Here is a 23,385-nt window from a genome sequence, read left to right as displayed (position 1 = left end):
TGACAGGGGACATCATTGGTAGAAGTGGTTGGAGCCATGCATTGCTCAAACGATTCTCTTGGGATATTGGGTTGTTAGTCATAAAGGCCTCGTATGTGGTTTGAGCATCATTCATTTCAGCCCAGCTCTTACAAAATTAGCCACACGACAGTCATAGATGAACGATGGTGTAAAGATATAACAGCTTTACTTTCTCGATGTGTAGGGGTCCATATTATGATATTTTTTGATGTTATAACTAACGATATCCAAGTCTCACGATACAATATCATTACGGTATGAACCTCACAGTACGATATTTATTGCGATATCATGGGAAAGCTCATGATATGGTGGGGAGGCTCATGATGAGGGATGTAACAATATCCAATAATACAATAACAATATATATACTAAGAACTAAGACTTAAAAGTGCTTAGAACTGTTATTTCTTGTAGTTTACACTGAAATGGAGCAAAGGATCATGGTCTGTATAGTTCTCTCTGTATTTTTTTAGCTTTCTCTGCACCATAACTCTTAATTTAAGCAAAGAGACTTGTAATTCGATATATTGTGATGGTCCACGATATTATTGTGAGAACTTTGATGATATGATATCATGATGTTTCAGTTACTGTTACATCCCTAGTTATAATGTTATAATGTTGTTTCGTCATCGCAAACATGACTGGAGTTTTGTTTTGTTTCATTCACACAAGTTTAAAACACAAACCCTGCATATTTATGCAGAGTTTTTCTCTCAAACAGAAAACACTCTGTTCCAGCTTGTGATGTCATGTGGTAATACAGTGTTCCACTGTGTTTTTAACCCTGATACACCTTCCCTAGAATCATTTGATAATTTCAGCTCTGGAATTGCCAATCACAGCTGAACAAAAGGTAAAAGGTAGTTGTTAACTTGAAAATGTCCATTTTATGACATCACAATGTGTAACAGAACATTTTGAACTGTGGAGATATAGTCAGATTAATAATGCAGTATTGCTCAAACATGTGTGAATGAAAATTCTGCTTATGTTTTTGATGATGTAAACAAAATTCTAACATGGCTTAAAAGCTCACAATAGTCAGTGTAGCATAAAATAGGACCTTTAAAGGTCATAGGTACAAGGTTTGTTTTTATTGTTTTTAAAATAATTTAAAACTAAATTAAAGTAGAAAAATGTGGTGATAAAAAACTAGTATTATCTTGTTATCTTGTGTTTAAAATTTACAAAATATAGTTCTCCATTTATTATTTTTGTGGCATCAAGATTAGATTTGACTAAAGTTTGGAGCTTTTCCTTTAGTGACAATAATGCATTTAGTTGTAACAATACAGAGGTAATGAGATGCATCAAATGAAATGTTTCCAGATCAGATGTTGTTGAATATACTTTCCAGATTGATTGTGCAAGTTTACAGATTTAACTATAGTTGTGGTTCACTTTACTCAGCAGTTTCTTCTGACTTACTACTGCGCTAACTGTTTATCAATGGGCTTAATTACAGAGTGGTCTTTCAACTCTATTCTTTGGACTTTGTGATTAGCTTATTCTGTGCGCTCTGGCCTGGGGCGAGATTCTATCTTTATGTGTGTCACCTCCTCACTTCCTTTGGACCTAGAGCAGCCCACTCTTTGTCATCTCCCATGTCTTCTACACTTAACACGTCCCCACCTCTCCCACGACCGCCACCATAAACAAGTCAAGCAGAGGTCACGCTTTGTTTGTCTTACACCAATGCTGTTTATTTTATCTTATCAATTATTCAGCAGTATTTACATGTATTGCACAGTATGGTCAAGTAAGTCAGTCTAAGATTAGGCGCTGAGAATTTGTTAATTTACAAATATTTGGTACATGGACACAAAAGTAGGCCTGTCACATTAACAAATTCTGAAGCACAGTATATTGCTACAGAGAAATATCTCGATAAACGATAATATTGAAACTACTTTCTGCCATTGACATAAAGCAAGATAATCAACCTTTTTTTTTTTTTTTTTTAATTTACTGTATCATATCATATAAAAGGCTCGAGCTGCAACAAATAAGTAACAGAATGAACCAACAATTAGCCATGAAAATTATTTAGTCTTAGCCTGATTTATCAGCTGGTTTCACTTTGTGGAAACCATCTGACCTCGCAGCATTAGAATTGGTTCACTCGACAGTAGGCGGATACTTTTTTTATTTAACCAGTAGCTGCTATTTGGTCGTGATGTATGTAATGCGCTGTTAATGGGACTAACTGGTATATTAAGCTTTTCCCAAATCCCGTAGGAAGAAGGACAATAACGTCTTTGCCCTTGATAAAATTCACCAAACTTTCTCTTTGTTCCGACTTTAAATCTTCAATCTCAGGAATCGTTGCCAACACAGAATGTATGACTTCGTCTGCATCCATCTCGACCGCTTTGTTTACTATTGTGCTGTACCACAAAAAGGGACCCAGTCATGGCTTCACAGCTCTTCGCTGATTGGCCAGTGCACGGTCAACTTCCAGGGTTCTTGCAAACTGTCTAATGTATTCCGATTCCTGACCTAGTCGAAATGAAATTGAGCGGAGGCACTAGATGGTGCCAGCCTGGTTAATTTATTCAACTCTCTACAGCTCAAACCTTACATACCTTACCTCCGTATTACAACAAAAATAACAAAAATCTCCCGATTATTGCAAAGCAAATGTGTACACGATAAATATTGAGCCCCAAAATATATTGGCCCAGCTTTCAAATATTGAACATAAGTCGATATAATAATTATTGTGACAGGCCTAAAGAAAAAGTTGTACAAATCTTGGATGGTTATCTCTTTGTTGTGCTGTGAGCATTTGATTTTAGGACAACAAATGAAATGCACACATTCTCACAAGTGCATAACATGTGGTGTGTGATCTATGCTGCCTATCCTGTGCAAGCCATACAAACTCCAGACACCTGGAAGATTCTGAGACACAGGAATGTAGGAATTATTGATAATCTTATGGTTTTTTTGTACCACCACCACTATTGCCCTATACAATGTGTGTGTGATGAGTAAAATCTTCTAAAATACTATAGCTACTGTTGACACTGAGGGGTTCTGGTTTCGTCTGCCGTGTAACATTTAACATTTCATTTCCAAATCATTCAGAGCATTTCTCTCATAGGCAGTGGTTCAGTGTGCGGTATCTGGTCTGAGTGTGTGTTACTAATGGTACTGATTATCTCTTCTTTCAGCTATCTGTACAAGAATGAAATCCAATCAATTGACAAACAGGCATTTAAGGGACTTGTCTCTCTTGAGCAACTGTAAGTGACCAACTTTCTTCCTTCACTTTTTGTCTCGTCACCTCTGGCTTATTTTCCTTTTAATCTGCTGCTCCAGAGACTATGAACAATGCATGGCGCCTGGCCAAGCTTAAAGGTTTTGATTTTACAAGGGCATTTATCGTTAACACAGTGGGCTATGACGTAATGGTTAAAAGCATTACTGACGTGGCTGTGCAGGCCTAATGCATGCCCCATAATATTATTGCATTTGGGTGTGCTCCTGCTCCCCTTCCGTGCACCCTTCTCTCTCCTACCCTGTCACCACGCATGTGATCTGTGCCCCTTGTGTGCCCACTGTGCTCGGTGCCATTTGACCTTCTGCATGAGCCGCATGTCTTGTGGTCAGGGAACCACTGCAGCCGAACTCCCATAGAAAGTATAAAGCGTTTGTGTATTTGTTAGCATGGCTAGAGTCAACGTGCTAAAGATGTTGTTATGCCTTACGACCAAAGCAGTGTTTTAACCCAGCTGCTATTATTTAATAGTCTTTCCAACATATACAGATACATGACACGCTACAAGTCACTGTATGTCCCTGTATTGTTGTTGAGCATCTTTACATTTAATATAATGCAGATTGATGTCTGTTGGATCAGGTCTGAGTTCTGATTGCATGCCTTGCATCTGCTCTGCATTATACTACATTGAATTGTCTTTGCATATTTGAGCATGAGTTAGTTCTTGTCAACAAGGAGGACTTTATGATTTGTAACTGCAGCTAATGTTTTTTTTGTTTTTAAATAGTAAATGTTGCATAGATACAATAATGTGTTTGGAGACATTCTGAGTATTGTCTTATCTTCCATCTCTCTTTGTGTTTTATATTTTTTCAGTTTTATTTTGTGTTGTCCTGTGTTGTACTAGACATAGTTGAATATCATTTATAGCAGCATATATTTAAAGTTGGAGTCAGTGACCTAAAGCACACTGAGCATCTTTTCTCCTTGAGATTAATGTTTTCTGTGCACTGTTTTTTAAATAAATAAATAATATAAATAAATACAATTATCTGCACTTTATTTTTTTGTTTATTGACTGGACATTTCTAACTTACTAATGTGTTTGGTTCACATTTTTCCAGATACCTGCATTTCAACAACATTGAATCTCTGGAGCCAGAATCTTTTGCTCACCTGCCAAAGCTGGAGCGCCTGTAAGTTACCATTTACTAGTATTAATATGGAGAACCTCACTGTGATCAGTATGCCCCAGGGCAGCTGTAGCAACACACATATCTTTCCACCACCGACTGCTTTATCATTATTGTCATTATTAAAAGTCGCAGAGAATCATATTTTAAATTATTATTATTAAAGAACACATTTTGGTGTACAAATAAAGGTGCAGTTCCCATAGTTTCATATATATGATGTTTACAACAGGATTTTGTGTGAGTTTCAATTGGAAAAGGAGATTTTCATTTACATTACCCTAAATATTCAGCACAGATGTACCTCAGTTCATTGATTTAAAGCCAGAGGGTCCAAATGATGTAAAGAAAGTGGATTTGAACATTTTAGAACATCTTCATAAAGAAAGGTTCAGGTTCAAAAAGTGACTTGAAAGGGTTCCGATGGGCAAACTTATGTACATACAGTAGCTCCCACAAGTTTATTTGACTCTGCCAAAATACTTTCATTGCAAATAAATAATTGTTGCTGCTAATCTTTCATACACCAGGGTTTAATAACATGACAAAATGTTGGCAAGTAAAGGGTTAAAATTATTTGAAAATGCAATTTTAAAATATGAATAAGGCAAGATCTTTACTAAACAAATAAAAGAAAATTGTTTTTTATAGTCTACAAAAATGTGCTTTTTTGAAGGTGTGATTGAAGGTTAAGAAATTTTTCTTGGGGACAATTTTTTACTGTACTTGATGATGTGAGAAGAATACCCTAAAATACGTATATTGTATTATATATTATAAGCCAATACATGGGCTTATTTGAGAAAATTCCCATAGAGTATGTCTATGGGACGAGTTGATAGAGCTTACTTGTATTCACCAATTGCTTTCCAACTGTAATCAGTGTGACCGTGTTCTGAATTTGCAGTGACAGAGATTCTCTTTCAATAGATTTTTACACAACAACAGAATTACCCAGCTCATACCAGGGACGTTTTCTCATCTCCAAGCCATGAAGAGACTGTAAGTTGAAATCTTTGAACTTTTGGCTGTTTCTTTCATGAAATTACTTTTTTATTACAAATTTGTGCTGTGCGTGACTTCCTGATTTGAATGAATATAAATGCTATGTCTCTCATTTTTAAAAGTTGTCAAAATTCATATATACCACATAGATAATGATTACAACTGAAAGCTTGATCAGTATCCAACAGACAATAACCAGTGAGCCATGCACGTTCCCACACCAGACCCCTTTGAACATGGTCCAGCAGACTCCAGTGTTTGGATTTAGTTGCTCAAGGTCAACTAAACCCAAACAAATGTAGATATAACTTTACCCCACAACAGTTGTATTTATTTAGTTCTGTCATTCGATGCCACATAGTTAATATTGCAACACAAAAAGCCTGCTTCTAATCTACTTTGTTTCTTTCTGTTGTTCCCATGGCGATCAGACGACTGGACTCCAATGCCTTAAACTGTGACTGTGAGCTGCTATGGTTAGCCGATCTGCTCAAACAATACGCCGAATCAGGAAATGCACAGGCCGCTGCCACCTGCGATTACCCCAGTCGACTGCAGGGCCGATCGGTCGCTACTCTCACCGCAGAGGAACTCAACTGTGGTACGGAAAGAGGCTTAATCTTATATATCTGTTTGGCTCACTGTAATTACATCGGATATTCTACTTCTGATTCTACTTATAAGTTAATAAAAATAACAAGAAAGGAAAAGACAGGACAGCAGATGATAAATTATGGAAAAATAAGATAAGAGAAAAAAGTAGTAATTTATCTGTGGTTGGCTATGAAAAAAATGCTAAATAAAAATGTTAGCTTGATTTAAATGTGCATTATGTAACTTTTTATGATAGAAGTTCAGACATCTGCTTGTCTTTTGGAATTGTTATTGCTTTTCCTGAAATGTTTTACTGTATAGCTTTGAAGTTATGTATCTCCATGGAGACAAGCAGGTGGCAGCTTTAGGCTAAATTACTTGTCAGATCTATGGTGAGATGTATCAGTTTAAACTTTATACTGTGGAACATTCCTGGTGCACAAATAGCATCTCTGTGAGACAAGCATGTGGTGGAGCATCTACCAGAAAAGTTACACACATCTAAAACAAAGCTGTATCCTCCCTTTGTTGTATGACAAAATAACCAGATGTGCCTCAATCCTGTAAAAATATATCTTTGAATTGAGACCACCAGCTGTTTTTGCTGCATCCTGTCTATTAGTTCAATACAGGACATGAATCAGTCTTATATTGTGACGATGGGGCCCAGTCAGCGGTGTTATGCATTGAAATGGTGTCAGTGTTTGCTTTCTTGCGGCAGTCATGTGAAGTTTATTTATACGGCATATGTATCGAGTGTCCTCTTTGTTTAAACTTCATCTGCTTTATTTTGGTCTGCTGTTTTTGAAGGCATCATTTGAGTTTTCAGTGTAATTTATTTGATAGTGATACACCCAAACTAATAAGTACGTGCCCTGTAGCAACCCACTTTATGTGTTCAGTGATGTCAGATAGGAAAATATTGTATTTGAAAGCACATTTAACTCTAAACATATAATTTGATGGACCAAGCTTGTCTATTCCTGTTCACTGTAACCCCGCCGCTTCATTTGTCTATAGCCCAAAGGAAGTGTCTACTGTTTAGCCTTTTCTCCTCGTGTTTTCTTTCTTGTGGCTCTTCTGTGAGTAACAATATGTGTCTGGTTGTACAGCTGTTCAAACACCCCGCTCTTCACCCTGCATCAAAGTCACTCATCCAATATTTTCCTGCATAACTTGTTATCTTTTGTATTTTGTGTGAAAAAAACTGCATTACTTACATGGCCTGAAATGTTCACAGTATGGCATTAAACATATCCATTTAGCATTTGTATCATTCTTACTGTGCATACTGTACTCCGTCTCCACAGAGTTGACTTGTAACTCAGCCTGGTGGTGTCACTTGTGGCACATTCTAGGCAACTAATAAAATCTCCTAGCCTGATTAATCAGTCCGTTTCACTTAAAAAAAAAAAAAAAAGTTTGACCTCACAGCATTAGAATTTGTTCGCTCAACAGTATGCAGGTACTTTTTTTCATTTAACCTGACTGCTATTTGGTTGTGATGTATGTAATGAGCCGCTAACAGGGCTAACTGGTAAATTAAGCTTTTCCCAAATTAAATAGGAAAAAGGGCAATAACATCTTTCCCCTTGATAAAATTCACCAAACATTCTCTTTGGTCCAGCTTTAAATCCTCGATCTTGGGAATCATTGCCAACACAGAATATATGGCTCTTCACTGATTGGCTGGTGCCTGGACTCGCACTTCAGGGGTTCTTGCAAACTGTCTAGTGTATTCCTGACCTAGTCGCTGGAGAGAAATGAAATTGAGTGGAGGCACTAGGTGGCGCCAGGATGGCTAAAAATCTCCATGGAGACAAGCACAATGCCATACGCTCTATAACAAAATGACATAATGCACGTTTAATGTACCAAACCTGTCAAGTAGTTGATTTAATTTTCTTGCAGAGGTGCCCAGGATCACATCGGAGCCACAGGATGTTGATGTTACATCAGGGAACACTGTCTACTTCACCTGTCGGGCGGAGGGCAACCCAAAACCCCAAATCATCTGGCTCAGGAACAAGTGAGGGTCTTTATATTTTGACCATATAAGGTAACTAATAAAACTTTGTTTTTACTGACGTTATTGATATCCAAATATTAATGAATACTAAAACTGGTATTGAATCTACACTGTGAACAATTATTCATAAAAATGTATTCTGAAAATTATATAAATAGTACAAAATTTTACTTTCCCTAAAAATAATTTGACAATAATTTTCATCTTTATGAATACTAGTAAAAGATCGCATGATAACATCAATGAACCTATTATTCTGTGTTGAAAATATCAAAAAAATGTATTCAAGTTTTAACTTTTAGCATTTTAACAACTCAAATTATTACAGCCAGTAACTACATTCCAAAATACTGATTGAACTTGAAGTAATTATGGGGATGTAAAGATCCATCTTGAATGTGGCTTATTTTTTTATTGTATTACTTTGAAGAAAACAAAAAGACTCTCATCCACTCATAATTCATTTTCTTTCTCCAGTAATGCTCTGAACATGCGTGAGGACCATCGCTTGAATTTGCTTGAAGATGGAACTCTGATGATCCAGGACACCAGAGAGACCGATCAGGGAGTTTACCAGTGCATGGCCAAAAATGTGGCAGGGGAGGTGAAGACATCCCAAGTCACACTGAGATATTTTGGAGCTCCTTGTAAGCACTGACAGGAAACAGATGAAAACATGTATTAAATTATGTACATTCTCAACACCCTTTTATTCTTCCTCTTGTATTTTTCCTAGCCCGACCCAGTTTTGTGATTCAGCCTCAGAACACAGAGGTGCTGGTGGGAGAAAGCATCACCCTTGAATGTAGTGCCACGGGACAGCCCCAGCCTCGTGTGACCTGGACCAAGGGAGATAGGACTCCCATCCCCAGTGACACCCGCATCAACATCACCCCATCTGGAGGATTGTTTATTCAGAATGTGGTGCAGGCCGACGGAGGCCAGTACACCTGCTTCGCCTCCAATAATGTGGACACTATACACGCCACTGCCTACATCATTGTTCAAGGTACAACTTTTTATGCTTTGAACTATACATTTTCTACTGGTATTTAAAGAAAGGATAATTTGCTAACACATCATATTTAAATCACCATATTACCTTTTTATTGTTTTGACAAAGCTCTATCCCCCAAAAAGAATGTTTTAACATGATTTATAAGCTTCAGTTTAGTTTTTGATGCTCTTAGTCTCCCCTCCCTTTGCTCTCTGCTAAGTCACTCCCCCTTCAGAGCCCTATCACAACACAAACAGAGTCAGTGTGTATCCCGCTATAATCAAACTACTGAGCAAAAAAAAAAAAAACTTTTTTGTAACCCTAATATATTTCAGGGTCAACTTTATATAATCCCTCTGTTTTATAAAGATAAATAATTTATAATAAAACTGTAATAAAAGGCCTGTTTGATACAAAAAAAAAAACAACTACTGCATATTGCATCAGGTTTGTCAAGTTGTTGTGTACTTTTGTGTGATGCTTCTTTATTTTTATGGAGAACTGCTGTGTGGGAGCTTGGTGACGTAGGTTGGTGGGCTGAGAATTGGACAGAATCTTTCAGCTGACCGTAAAAAGGGTTCAAATAGGACCCAAGAGACATATCTAGATTACTGAAACATGCATGGGTGACATCTAAAACCTCTTCAGGAATGTTTTTCAAAAAGTTGACTAAAAGACTGGTACAGCAAGGGTGTTATAATGGGGTGTTAGCTTAGTTATTACTATCAATAATTAGTTAAAAAGAGTGTTTCCCTGCCAATATCCTTTTAACCATACCTCTTTTTTTTAAAGTGTGAGGGTCTAAAACTAGAGTCAGGTGTAGTATATATATAGTATATATATACTACAACTGTAGTGTGTATATGTATGTGTGTGTGTGTGTGTGTGTGTGTGTGTATATATATATATATATATATATATATATATATATATATATATATATATATATATATATATATATATATATATATGACTGACTAGGTAAAGAGTAATGACTTATTGATGATGACCAGGCTACATAAATCATAAAATATTGTCTTCTTATAATTATTTTCCTCTTCCATAGCCATCCCCCAGTTCTCGGTCACGCCACAGGACCAGTCTGTCTTGGAGGGACACACAGTGGACTTTCTCTGTGAAGCCACAGGTTACCCTCAGCCCGTTATCGCCTGGACGAGAGGAGGCAGCCCCTTACCCATCGATCGCCGCCATGCAGTGCTGTCTACGGGCACTCTGCGCATCACTCGTGTGGCCGCTCATGATGAGGGCCAGTACGAGTGTCAGGCTGTCAGCCCTGTGGGAACTGTTCGCACTGCAGTGCAGCTCAGCATTCAACAGAGAGGTAAGACTCACAATCCTCCAAATAAACAGATGACAGATGTGAGAGATAGTCTTTCATTTCATGTTTTTATTGGACAGAATTGCAGCATTTAGACGGTGTGTCATTTCAGATAGGAAACAGCAGTCTCTTGTTGTATTAAAATGGTATGACTTGTTCAATTCTAATGCACACATTAATAAATGCCTCCTTGTAGCCTAGTTCTCTGGTGGTTTGTAAAGATACATGTTTGGCATAGAATAAAAGTATTGGCCTTCTAAATATATAATGCAGCATAATGTGGGTGTTACCCTGGTTATTACAACCCATTTTCAAACAGCATATGTTTTGCTTGAGGAGGGAGGCGGTGTTAGGTGGTAAAAGTTAAGAGGGTGGGAGTGGAGCCTTTCCCGCCGTTTACAGTAATTTGTCATTTCTATAAGCCTCTCTTTGATAGTTGTAATATAGACTCACATACACAGAGCTGTGTTGTGTGTTATTGTGAGTGTGAAGGCGTAGTTTGTGCATCTGGACGTTTACAGAACTAAAGACACATGGTTGGGGTTGTATTGTGGTTGTGCTTGTGTGCCTGCGTGTACCTAAAATTACAGGCTTGGCACAGCACAGGAAAGCATGGCAGCCTGTAATCCTGAGATGACACCATGTTTTTCCATATAGTAATGGCTGTTAACATGATTTAAAGTACACACTAAGTTGAAGCCGCCCACTAACACAATGTAATATGTTTGTTCTTTATAAAGAGGGGGTTTCTCTTCTTAATGAGCTAAAGCCACAACTAATTATGGAAGTAATTAGACGTGTACACAAAATTCTTGTGGGTTTTGTTGTAGAATTCATAGAACAGTGGGGCATGCTGTTATAGTGCTGTGTTTTGTGGATAATGGCGCTTTAGCTAAAAGAACTCGATTTTGAGTCAGACCTCATAATGAACTACACTCTGTTTGTATTCTAAATGTGTGGGATTTTCCCAAGACCAGGTGCGTGCCGTCTGGCATCTGCATGGGAAGCTGAGTGGAATTTGATGGTGGTTTGTGGGAGGCAGCTGTGTGTCCTCTCCCCTTTCTTCTGTGGAGTTGTGTCGTCACTGTAGACAGTACAAGGCAGTGGTGTGTGAGATTTGGTCCCTGTGCAAATTGAAAGTAGTCTTACCTTAATACCTCCATGAAAAACATATGTTTTTCCTCAAATGTTCAATAAGTTGCAGAGATTTGAATCAGATGGAAAACTTTCTTACTTACACACTATGAATATATACTTGAATATCCACAGTGGGTGTGTTTCAATTGTATTTCATTAGAAATAGGTCTTTGTATATTATTTTAGTGCTTCTTGCTCTTTTTGCATAACCATTAACTTGTGTGTATGTTTTAACTCATTCAGTAACGCCTGTTTTCACAAATGCTCCAAGGGATCTGACGGTGGAGTCTGGCCAGGACGTCCAGATCCCCTGCAGTGCTCAAGGCCAGCCTCAACCTGTGCTCACATGGAATAAGGTTGGACCCTGTTCAAATGGCCCATTGATAGTGTTATTATTATTGATTATAGTGTAGTATTTTATATACAACCATTTTTAATGTAACTTTTCTAAATTACAAGCCTGTTTGACCTGCTAGCTCTAATAGATCTGACTCTGTTGTTTTGCAGGATGGTGTACAAGTGACAGAAAGTGGAAAGTTTCACATCAGTTCAGATGGTTATCTTGAGGTGAAAGATGTGGGCACAGCTGATGCCGGGCGCTATGAATGCATAGCTCGCAACACTATTGGCTACCAGGTGGCTAGCATGGTGCTCACCGTCACAGGTAAGGTTGGTTCACTCTAGCAACACTGTTAGTTACATCATGGAAATATTTGGAAGAATATAATTTTCCCTCTTTTTCTAACTGTTCAGCATGTAAATGTTTGAAATACATTGTAATGCAACCAATTTTTTTTACTGAGGCTTGGTTTTATATATATTTAGCTAATTTTGCAGTGTTTAATTATATATCAGCTATTTTCCGTAATTTCATGCAGAGTTTGTGCCAACCAGATGCCAAAGAGTATGCATAACGCTTAATTTGAACACTTTAGCATGAAGTGACACTGCACAAAATGTGACTACAACAGCACTGGTATCGTCTTTGTAGTGATATATGTTTGTGGATGAGCTTTTAGTAATTTGAAATCATATCTATCACATTTGGGGAAAATAATCAGCCCTACATATGTCTAGTTGGTTTAAGCCTCAGCAGGTCCATTTCATAATGTTTCTATCTTGTTATTTTATTTAGAAGGGTACCCAATAAAATGGCCATTGAGTGGATTGTAATATTTTTCTTCATTGGAATACAATTTTTCACACCCCTTATCCGCTGCAATAATTTGTTAATGTGTGAACGAGACTGTATTATTTTCACATCACATAAGATCTCACGCAGTGATTTTATTCACACATTGCCTCATTTCCTTAGAATTCCTTTTAGCTTTTCTCTCAAAATGTTGGGGATCATGCTGAGAATTCTTGGGTGAGATGACAGTGCTCTGCTGCTAAACCATAAACCACATTAACAGGCTCAGTTGTTGTTGGAGACTTCTCTGTGTCTCGTCACAGAATCACTATTTTCTATGGCTTTATTACATCTCAAAGTGCCAGAAAAACGTTTTACTCCAACTAGAGGAAGGAACTCAAAATGTCACATTAGTCATTTTATTAAGTTAAGTTTTAAGTCATAGAAATGTAGCATACATTAAGAGCAAATATAAATATCAGATTAAATTTTAACAGTCAAAACTTTGTGTCCTTTCAGTTCCCCCTGTAAGCAGAGAAGGAGACACGTTTGTGAGCACTTCAATACAGCAGGCCATAAGAAATGTGGATAGTGCCATTGAGTCCACAAGAAGACGCCTTTTTGATGGGTAAGAAGCTTTTCTGTGTTTGATACAGTCAAACAAAATAATAAATCAACTTTAGATCGCAAATATATACATGTCTCATGTGATGTGAATTAGAACGCAAATAGTTTGCTTCAAATCTGTCCTGGCGCTGGACCTGCATATTCTCAGCCTGAGTCAGAGCTTTCAGAAAACAAGTATGGCCATTCTCAAGTCCCTTTCTTCATGTACCGTCAAGCTGCTTTTGCAATATTTTATACCATCACAATATATTTTTTTGACACATTAATATAAAAATAAATTAATCCAATTATGATGTTATGTATGAGAGTGCAAGGTTTTTATTAGTAATCTAATTATCCCTGTTCCAATTGTCATCTCTCAGTCAGCCTCGCACTCCAGGGGAGATCCTCGCTCTGTTCCGGTATCCTCGTGACCCATACACTGTGGAGCAGGCCCGAGCTGGAGAAATATTTGAGCAAACACTTCTGTTGATCCAGAACCATGTCAACCAGGGCCTTATGGTGGACACCAATGGCACAGGTAAGGCAATGTACAAAACAAATGTCTTTATTTATTCTAGATAATGGGAGGAAAAAAACATGAAATAATCCAATAATCATATGCAGTCATGCATGTTTGCTGGTGGGTGGGCTTGGTAATATTTCCATCTGTAACATAAACAGTGCATTGTTGAGTTATTACACACATCAATCCTGTCGACATTTCTGTTTAACAGCAAAGTGAATGAAAGCAAGTTAGAACAGGTTGTGCCTTGGAGAAGATTTTTCCAGTTTAGATTTAATGACTAACATTAGGATTTGAAACACAGGCTATGTAAATACTGTTTTGCTATTTATTCAACATGTTGAATTTTATTTTATTTATTTTATTTGTTTGTTTTTTCTATTCTACAGCATTTCGCTACAATGACTTGGTGTCCCCTCGGTTCCTGGATATGATCGCTAACCTGTCTGGCTGCACAGCCCACCGCCGTCTGAACAACTGCTCTGACATTTGTTTTCATCAGAAGTATCGCAGCCACGATGGGACCTGCAATAATCTTCAGCACCCCATGTGGGGCGCTTCTCTCACTGCTTTTGAGCGTCTCCTTAAACCGGTCTATGACAATGGCTTTAATTTACCCAGAGGAGCTATGGAGCGGCCACAGAATGGATACAGGTTACCTCTGCCAAGACTGGTGTCTACCACTATGATCGGCACAGAGACCATCACCCCCGATGACCGCTACACCCACATGCTCATGCAGTGGGGGCAGTTCCTCGACCATGACTTGGACGCCACAGTTGTATCTCTAAGCCAGTCCCGCTTTTCAGATGGACAGCTGTGCACACAGGTCTGCACAAATGACCCTCCATGTTTCCCCATCCAGTTCCCTCCCAATGACCCGCGGCAGATCCGCAGTGGTGCCCGCTGCATGTTTTTTGTGCGCTCCAGCCCAGTGTGTGGCAGTGGCATGACCTCCCTCCTCATGAACAGCGTGTACCCCCGAGAGCAGACCAATCAGCTCACATCTTACATTGACGCCTCCAATGTCTACGGCAGCTCTCGCCATGAGTCTGAGGAGGTCCGTGATCTGGCCAGCCACAGGGGGCTGCTGCGCCAAGGGATTATCCAAAGAACAGGGAAACCTCTGCTGCCTTTTGCCACTGGACCTCCCACTGAGTGTATGAGGGATGAAAATGAAAGCCCAATCCCGTGTTTCTTGGCTGGGGACCATCGGGCCAATGAGCAGCTGGGCCTGACTGCCATGCACACAGTGTGGTTTAGGGAGCACAACCGAATTGCCACAGAGCTGCTAAAACTCAACCCGCACTGGGACGGAGACACCATTTACCATGAGGCCAGGAAGATAGTGGGGGCCCAGATGCAGCATATCACATACAATCACTGGCTGCCAAAGGTAATTCTGTTGTTTATGAAATATTGGTCTAAAACTATAGTATTTAATCATAGAAACAGAACAGGTAACTTTCTGTTCAAAACTGCAGAAGAACTGAGATCTCTTCAGAATGGCTTTTTTTTTTTTTTTTTTTCAAATACTCATAACTAAGTACAGGGATGTGGGTGGGGATAGAGGTGAAAAACTGAATTTTACCAGAGTATTTAATTGATTACAGGACAACATAACATTACTCAAACCTGCATGGATCACTCAAATTACAACTGAGTATGCTAATGATATAGGTTAAATACTCATTGTTGATTTAGCATGTCCAGTTTAATAAAAAATGAAATCATGTTTTTTTTTTTATAAATTTTTTCAGATTTTCGGAGACGCTGGTATGAGGATAATGGGACAGTACACTGGTTATAACCCAAATATTAACGCTGGCATCTTTAGTGCTTTTGCTACTGCTGCCTTTCGCTTTGGGCACACCCTCATCAACCCAATCCTGTACAGGCTAGATGAGGACTTCCAGCCCATTCCCCAGGGCCACCTCTCTCTGCACCGGGCCTTCTTTTCACCCTTCCGTATTGTGAACGAGGGGGGCATAGATCCCCTCCTGCGTGGCCTCTTTGGAGTCGCTGGTAAAATGAGGGTCACAACACAATTACTGAACACAGAACTGACTGAGAAGCTGTTCTCCATGGCTCATGCAGTGGCCTTGGACCTCGCTGCTATGAACATCCAGAGAGGGCGAGACCATGGCATACCTCCTTACAATGACTACAGAACATTCTGCAACCTGACATCAGCACAGACGTTTGAAGATCTGAGAAATGAGATCAAGAATCCTACTGTGAGAGAAAAGCTGCAGAGGTAACACTCACACAGATATTTAATATATAATAGATAGTATAAAAGCTAAAAAGTTTCTGCACATGTTACAGATTGTATGGCACGCCTCTTAACATTGACTTGTTCCCGGCGCTGATGGCGGAGGACCTAGTTCCAGGTAGCAGACTGGGGGCGACCCTCATGTGTCTGCTGGTGACACAGTTCAAGCGAGTGCGAGATGGTGACAGGTAAAACATTGGTAAAGCACATCTAACTATTAATAGTAGTTACTTTTCTCGCCAACTGAGAGTGACTGCTTTATATTTGTCCAGTTTTTTTAAATCTGCATATAAACCATCCCCAACAAAAACAAGTGTAACCACTTGCCTTGATATCTTTACATGTAGGTTCTGGTATGAAAACCCCGGTGTGTTCACCCCTGCACAGCTGACTCAGCTGAAGCAGGCCTCTCTGGCCCGAGTGCTGTGTGACAATGGAGACAACATCACTCGAGTCCAACAGGACGTCTTCAGTGTGGCCGAGTTCCCTCACGGCTTCAGTAGCTGTGAGGACATTCCTCATATTGACCTGCGAATGTGGCAAGACTGCTGTGAAGGTCAGACTTAATACACAGTTCATGTATATATGATTACATTAGTCATTAGCCACAGTCATCACATTTGTATTGGTTTGTTCACAGAGTTGCTTACACTCTGTTTACCTTTGTGTTCCTAAAATTGCTTGGCTCTGCAAGTGTCCCATAATAAATGCTATTATATAGTTGTATATATATACTCAAGGCAAGTTACAGCTACAGCATATTATTAGCATCAAGGACATGCTGCATTTTTGTGGAGTGTGTAGTAAAACAGGACTGTGCTCCACTATGAAACTCTTATGACATAATGAGTCTTTACAAGCACAGCTCGTCCAAATTGTAGATTAGGGATGGCATTTGTGACTAAGCTCTAGAAGTTTCACCTGAGGCTGTTGCTGACAGGGCACACTCTGGGCACTTAAGAGCTTCAAGACTCAGCTGCTTCCAGTTTCTGCCACTACTAAAAAAAAAACATGTTAATAGCTTGTAAGAAAAGGTAGGTGCTTTGTTTCACAATTTAGCACAACAGCTTCATAAATGCAAAACAGAAGATAATTTAAATGCACAGAAGATAATTTAAATACATCTACCGCATTATGTACCTTCTTTTATATGAAGCTCTCTGGTCTCTGTAGCTCATGTTTAGTGTGTCCCAAATGAGAAGTCAAGCATGAGCAGGGCTTTGTTGTGTCTATCTCTCACTTTGATGTGGGCACAGACATGCCTGCACTGCCTGGTATTACAGTAAATATCAACTTAATTTCTCTCTTATTAATATGTAATGTACGTACCAAATTTCACTTTCAGACTGCAGGACCAAAGGCCAGTTTAATGCCCTGTCGTACCACTTCAGGGGACGCAGATCAGCAGAGCACAGCTACAATGAGGACAAGCCTGTTGACAGGTAACACATGGCCTTATCACATTGGCAAGCATTGTGCATTCTGTTGTAAGTGTAATGTGTTTAATGTTTCTCTCCAGCCCAGTGGGGTCATCGGTAGAGAGTGCTGAAAATGTTACTGCGAAAGCACAAAAAACTACTGAACCTACTGTTACTGACTTTCAGGACTTTGTCTCCGAAATGCAGAAGACTATTACAAGTTTACGAAAGCAGGTTTGGACTTCAGCCTTGTTTCTTCATTTCTTGTACACCTCTCTTGTGAGCTGTAAAAAGAATTGTGATTGAATCTTTGCAGATAAAGCGACTTGAAGCCCGCCTGAAGAGGACAGACTGCACTGATAGTGAGGGGCGAGAGCGAGCAGATGGAGAACAGTGGAAACAGGACCCCTGCACCACCTGTGAATGCACAGTATGTCCAGCACACATCCCCATCCTTTGCATGTGTCAGACACCCAAGGCACTTCAAACACTATTATGTAGACAACATGAATGGCCTTGTACTTCAAATGTGTTGTTTGACTCACCCAAATTCTTGGTGTCAGTATCACTTGTAAATAGACTACAGTAAAATGCTCAGTTAAATGTTCTGCTTAGGGTTTGTGATGTTGTGTTTCAGTGGTACCAGTATAGACACTGCCTGTATCGAGCACACTTGACCACAAACTGGTTGCCACAAAATTATCTGGTGCACCATTCAGTTTGCTCCACTTTTATTTGGTCTGGCCATGCTGTGTTAATGTGTGCTTTTCTTAATGCTCTTTTGTTCACTGCACACATATCAAATGTGTTTTGATCTAACTATACTGTATTGTTGTATGTTCTGCAGGATGCTCAGGTGACCTGCACTGTACAATCCTGCCCACCAGCTCAATGCAAACATCCTGTGAAGCTCAAAGGGACCTGCTGCCCTGTGTGTCTTCAACAGGAAGACAACAGGCACATGTGAAATGGGGACACTTTCGTCCAGTTTAGGGACTGACAGTCAATCACAGACGTCCAGTGAGATACAGACTCCTAAGGTGTGCTCTAATGCCACAGCCTTGATTGACCCAATAGCCTCACGTTTTCATTATGCATTACTCTCTTTGGTTCAAGAGGGTCTGTTGTGGCCCCCTCCAGGGCCAGCAGCCTGGAGCCTGGTTTGGATCTGCTGGCAACAAGCCAACCATGGCTAAAAGGATTTATCTCTGAACTGATGGCTGGATGGATGACTGGGCAAATTCTAAACCCCAGAGACAAACCTCTTCTCTTCGAGTCCCCTGAGGCTTTTGAAGTGAAACAAACAGCCACTGTGTTTGCTCAACATTCCCCACAACGCAGAGGCCAGTGGCCATTCACAGGAAAGGGAAAAAGTTGACGAGGCCACCATTTTGTTGACTCACAAAATCTTCTCAGGTCAGAGATGCAGAAAACTGGTGCTATTTTACCATTTTCTAATCATTTTATCCATAATGCATACCTTAAGTATTTTTGTGTACAAGCCACACTATATTTACATGCCGCATATGCCTTTTTGCAAGAGAAAAGGACTGTTTATTTTATCTTTTAAGGACATTTTCTGAAAAGAGTTACTTTAAGTTTTTTATCAAAGGTGCTTTAAAACATGTGATTTGCCACATGTTGCCTCCCATTTTGTACAAAATATTTGTGTATGAAGTAATGTGAAGCCCTACAAAAATGCAAAAAGTCTACTGATGCTTGTTCTGTACTTCATAGACCACATGTCAATTAAGTTATGTGTGATGGTCTGTCCTGGTTTAACAGAGGTGGACCATGTGACGCCCCCTGTCTGAAGGACACCAGTTCTTGCACTGTCATCCTCATTGTAGATTATTTTTTATTAAAATGGTGTAGGAAAAGTGATGTAACCACTTTAAGCCAAACGTTTAGTTTAAAAAGCACATGTGCCGTGTATCTATAAAACAACATGAATGTTGCAATAGGGTCAGGGTTGGCCTTTGCTGTTGCTAACTTTACCACAGCAGTATTTTCTGACTGCATCAGGAACATTTCATTTTCTTATTGACTCATCCCTTCTGTGAAGACTTGCAGTATCAGTTTAGCAGGACTAGTTCATGCTTTCCTTTGCTTAGCCTTCTTGTGGCGTGTTGCTTTTAAGTAATTTCACACGTGTGTTTAGTCACTTTCCTCTTGCAAGGCCATCTGCAGTGTCGATATAGTTTAGGAATGTTCAGCCCACAACATAATTTCTTTGCATGTTATAGTTTTTAAACCCAGGTGACGTCATGTATCCAGGCATGTGTGGAGCGCAGCCCTCTGACCCTCATTCCGCTGTAATGGAAGCCATATGAAAGGGGAAGCGAGGGTGATGTTGGGGGAGGAACAATGATTGGGATTGTCAAATTAAAACAAGGCTAGACACACTTTGAATGGAGCACTACCTCCTGTCTGTCACTTCTATTGATGTACATTTTATGAAGCCTCATGCACTGGTTTACCTCATGTAACACAAGACAATTTTTTTTTACCTTCAGATTGTTGTGAAATGGCTGCATCAGTTCTGTTCCATTGTTTTCATTATGTGGTAATGTCCTGTGCAAGCTCACATACCCAAAACAATTCTCCACTCTAAATTTTCCACTCTTAACTCTCAACTACAAAACTAGCAAGATTGTATATGTTCCTAATGTAGTATCTGAACATCTTCCATCACATGTCCCAAATATGACAGTTTTGCTTAGGCCTGTGTGAGAACGTCATTTCTAGGTTAAATCCATTTGAGCAAGTTTTCCATGCTCTGGTTACAAAAGCACTGTGAGATGTCTTTGTCACTTGCTGTCAAAACCTATTTTTGTTGAATTAGCTTTTTTATTTTCCTTACCCACCCCTCCTCTGGATTATCTCCGTAGTATGTGTTAATGGAATGCACTGCCTTGCAAGACTGAACATGCTTTACTCACACTGTCCCAGAACAAGTGGTCAACGAGGATATGAAATTACCTATCTTTTGTATTGTTTGTTTGCCAAAGAATGGATTGCACTGTAATGCCTCTCAACAGTAATAAAAAATAAATAAGCCATGGCTCACTATAAAGTCCTCTGCTGCTGTCCCAGTTTAGTCAAAAGGTTAGGATAACACAAGGTCAACCCAATCTGATTGCTAGCAGATGTTCTCTGTCCATTAGTTGTCATTACCTTATCAGAGCTAATCAGCACAGTTAGATTTGTTATGTGGTTGTCCAACACTAATCTCGGCATGGTTCCTATAGAGCCCTGGGAACTGTGCTCTCCACAGTGAGTGGCTTAATTTTGTAAATAACAAAAGTTAGCACAAATGACCCATAGAGCAATACATCATTTCTTACTGGATTTATCTTTGTCTGCAGCATTAGACCTGTTCTCTCTCTTAGCCCCTGTATATCTCCCCCTGTAGACTGGTTTGGCAGCTGAGCTACAAAAGGGATGGAGGCTCAGGAAAGAAAACTGGAACAGGAAATGAGGTTTCCAGTGGTTTGGTTGCACAGATAAAAGTGCGCCCTTCTCTGGGCCGGCCAGGAAAAGACATTATCACACTGACAAGGGACAAGCAGTAAGAGTATATGACATGGACACAAATCACACTTCCCTTTGGCTCAAGAATAATGTACACAAATATTTCCTATATTTGTGTACTTACAAAGTAGCTCAAGGTCACTTTAGTGTGTATGTTTGATGGAACATCATTGGTGAACTTTTGGAGGGCGTACAAAGAAGCACATACACCGCAATGAAAATGAATATTCAAAAGCAAGATTTGGAAATTCTAAAATAACTTCTGAAATAAAGTCTCGACAAGTAGTAGTGTTTTCATTTAGTATAGAGCAGGAGTTTGCAGCTGCACAACTTGGCCCTGAGGCAGGCCTCTTCACACTCATCACACACTGAAATTTCATTGAGGCAATTGGCTCGATGTGTTGTACCTTTATTGGCCAAGGTGGAGAATTCTTTCCCTTCACTGATGGAACATCCCTCACATTTCAGAAGTGGGTGGGATGTGAGAATAGGCTTCCTTTGGCACATAAGGGTTTAGCATCCCAAGACTCCAAGGACCACAGAGATGTGTCATTCCCACTGAGTGGGAGATTCATGAGATTAGTTCCCACTAATATCAGTGGATTTACGCACACTTTATTCCCCAAGCTATACTTCACATTCAGTCATGGTGCATAAAGCAGCTCAGGAGGTTAGTAATACATGTGTGAAACCACAGTGGTAAACCCCATTGTATAATGTGGTTCCTTAATTCTTAACTTCACATAAACAGACCACTCCGAGGTTTGGCTGTACCCTCTAGGCTTAGGTCACATAATTTTATTACATTTAAAAAGATAGCAATTTTGGACTTGGCCTTGTAAACTAATCCCAAACAGTTGTTTCTAAAGCATAGTTGGAGTAATACCCTTTTCATTTTAGTAGCAGTAGTTTGTGCTCACTGCTGCTGTGTTGTCACTCATACATGCATGGTTCTCAGCTGTTAATGGATGACATCCCTGCTGAGGCGCTCCACAGCTGTGCTCCCTGTGCGCCCTGGTGCACTTTTCAGCTTTTGTTGTTTCAAACTCACAGTGCTTCGGTTACACTAATTAGATTTGCTGCTTTAACTCAGCACCAAATCCAAGTTGCATTTGACCTCTTTCTTACTTAAGGGTATTTCTCTGCCATTTGAGAATACCAAAACTATTTTCCCATAGTTATTTTTTTGCCGAGACAAAATAAGTTACACATACACATAAGCTGACTATGTTGACAATTAGCCTCTGACAATTAGACACTTAGACAATTAGACTGACCCAGGGCCTGGCTGCTCCTCCTCTCCCAGTCAGGGGCACTGTCCTCAAAAGCTGACACAAGACAAAGCAAATGCAGGTTAGATTCAGCATTGCCCATTCCACAAACACATTACAAATTGTTTCCATGTTCCATCAGAGTTTAAGACCACACTATGAGCCTTAGGTGTTACACTAGGCCCATAGCTTATCTGATGTAACATCAACATGGCAACATGGCTACAAAAAAAAATTAATAAAATTAAATAAAACTTTTATGCCCTCTAGTTTGGGTCAGAGAGAAATTAACCAGCATAGGCTTTCTTCTTTTTGTCACAAATTGGTGACACGTGGCTATATGTGACCATCTTTGTTGGATCCAGTGCATGTAGTCACAGCCAGACACACTCATGTAGTGACTCAGATAAATTCTTCACATTGGTGCTATTGGGTAAGTGACCCAGCTATCAAAATAAACAAATCTGTTAATACTAAATAAAGAAGAGAAGGTTTTCAAATGAGCATAGATGTCTGATATTCATTATGTATTTACAGGAGGATGGAGGTGGCACCTGAAGGAGCCCTAACATGTTCATAACACAAATAGTCGAAGGGGAAAGGAATGATCCTGAGGCCACATTCAACTCTAAATCATCATAGTGAAATGCTTTTTGGACAATGTGTCACCTCTGTCAACTTAAAAGTCTCATACATCATCCTCATAAACTGTAGTGGCAGGTGTCTTAAGTCAAAGACATAAACCCTACTAGCCTAAAGGACGCTTTTAAACACAAATAGGAAGTTGAACAGCTTTACCTGACCTCTTCAACAGTACATAGGTCAAGTACATAACCTTCTTGGTGGTCTCAGGACTACATGGAAATATATGCTGCCCCATGGAAATGCTGCATGGTCAAAATAAAGTTACTTCAGTAAACTGCATTTTGTGTCATGCACCAGACAGAGAAACAACACTTCAAGGCCTAGTAGCACAAATGTGATGAGGTGTAATTAAGGAGCCTATAATACCAAATATCACATTAGGTTGACAATACCAGATTTGTAATTAATAAGGATTTTTTCATATCCACATT

General features: G+C 39.5%; 1 protein-coding gene across 1 annotated transcript in view; it reads left to right on the top strand.

The window, feature by feature from the left end:
• Nucleotides 1–20,564, top strand: part of LOC110155382 (peroxidasin) — a 28,447-nt gene extending 7,883 nt beyond the window's left edge. Inside the window, exons 4-23 of the mRNA XM_020919481.2 lie at nucleotides 3,204–3,275; nucleotides 4,378–4,449; nucleotides 5,377–5,448; nucleotides 5,883–6,052; nucleotides 7,957–8,074; nucleotides 8,552–8,721; nucleotides 8,811–9,083; nucleotides 10,138–10,413; nucleotides 11,791–11,903; nucleotides 12,055–12,211; nucleotides 13,199–13,307; nucleotides 13,669–13,826; nucleotides 14,201–15,207; nucleotides 15,572–16,068; nucleotides 16,140–16,274; nucleotides 16,434–16,642; nucleotides 17,432–17,528; nucleotides 17,606–17,738; nucleotides 17,821–17,934; nucleotides 18,352–20,564. Of these exons, the coding sequence (XP_020775140.1) occupies nucleotides 3,204–3,275; nucleotides 4,378–4,449; nucleotides 5,377–5,448; nucleotides 5,883–6,052; nucleotides 7,957–8,074; nucleotides 8,552–8,721; nucleotides 8,811–9,083; nucleotides 10,138–10,413; nucleotides 11,791–11,903; nucleotides 12,055–12,211; nucleotides 13,199–13,307; nucleotides 13,669–13,826; nucleotides 14,201–15,207; nucleotides 15,572–16,068; nucleotides 16,140–16,274; nucleotides 16,434–16,642; nucleotides 17,432–17,528; nucleotides 17,606–17,738; nucleotides 17,821–17,934; nucleotides 18,352–18,471 (4,072 nt within the window). The 3' untranslated portion in view covers nucleotides 18,472–20,564. The remainder of the gene's footprint in view (nucleotides 1–3,203; nucleotides 3,276–4,377; nucleotides 4,450–5,376; nucleotides 5,449–5,882; nucleotides 6,053–7,956; nucleotides 8,075–8,551; nucleotides 8,722–8,810; nucleotides 9,084–10,137; nucleotides 10,414–11,790; nucleotides 11,904–12,054; nucleotides 12,212–13,198; nucleotides 13,308–13,668; nucleotides 13,827–14,200; nucleotides 15,208–15,571; nucleotides 16,069–16,139; nucleotides 16,275–16,433; nucleotides 16,643–17,431; nucleotides 17,529–17,605; nucleotides 17,739–17,820; nucleotides 17,935–18,351) is intronic.
• Nucleotides 20,565–23,385: the final 2,821 nt, after the last annotated feature.

Source organism: Boleophthalmus pectinirostris, unplaced genomic scaffold (genome assembly GCF_026225935.1).
Source record: "Boleophthalmus pectinirostris isolate CB_2022bp ecotype Guang Dong unplaced genomic scaffold, ASM2622593v1 HiC_scaffold_10, whole genome shotgun sequence".
NCBI classification, from domain to species: Eukaryota; Metazoa; Chordata; class Actinopteri; order Gobiiformes; family Gobiidae; genus Boleophthalmus; species Boleophthalmus pectinirostris.
This window is presented reverse-complemented; position numbering and strand designations above follow the sequence as displayed.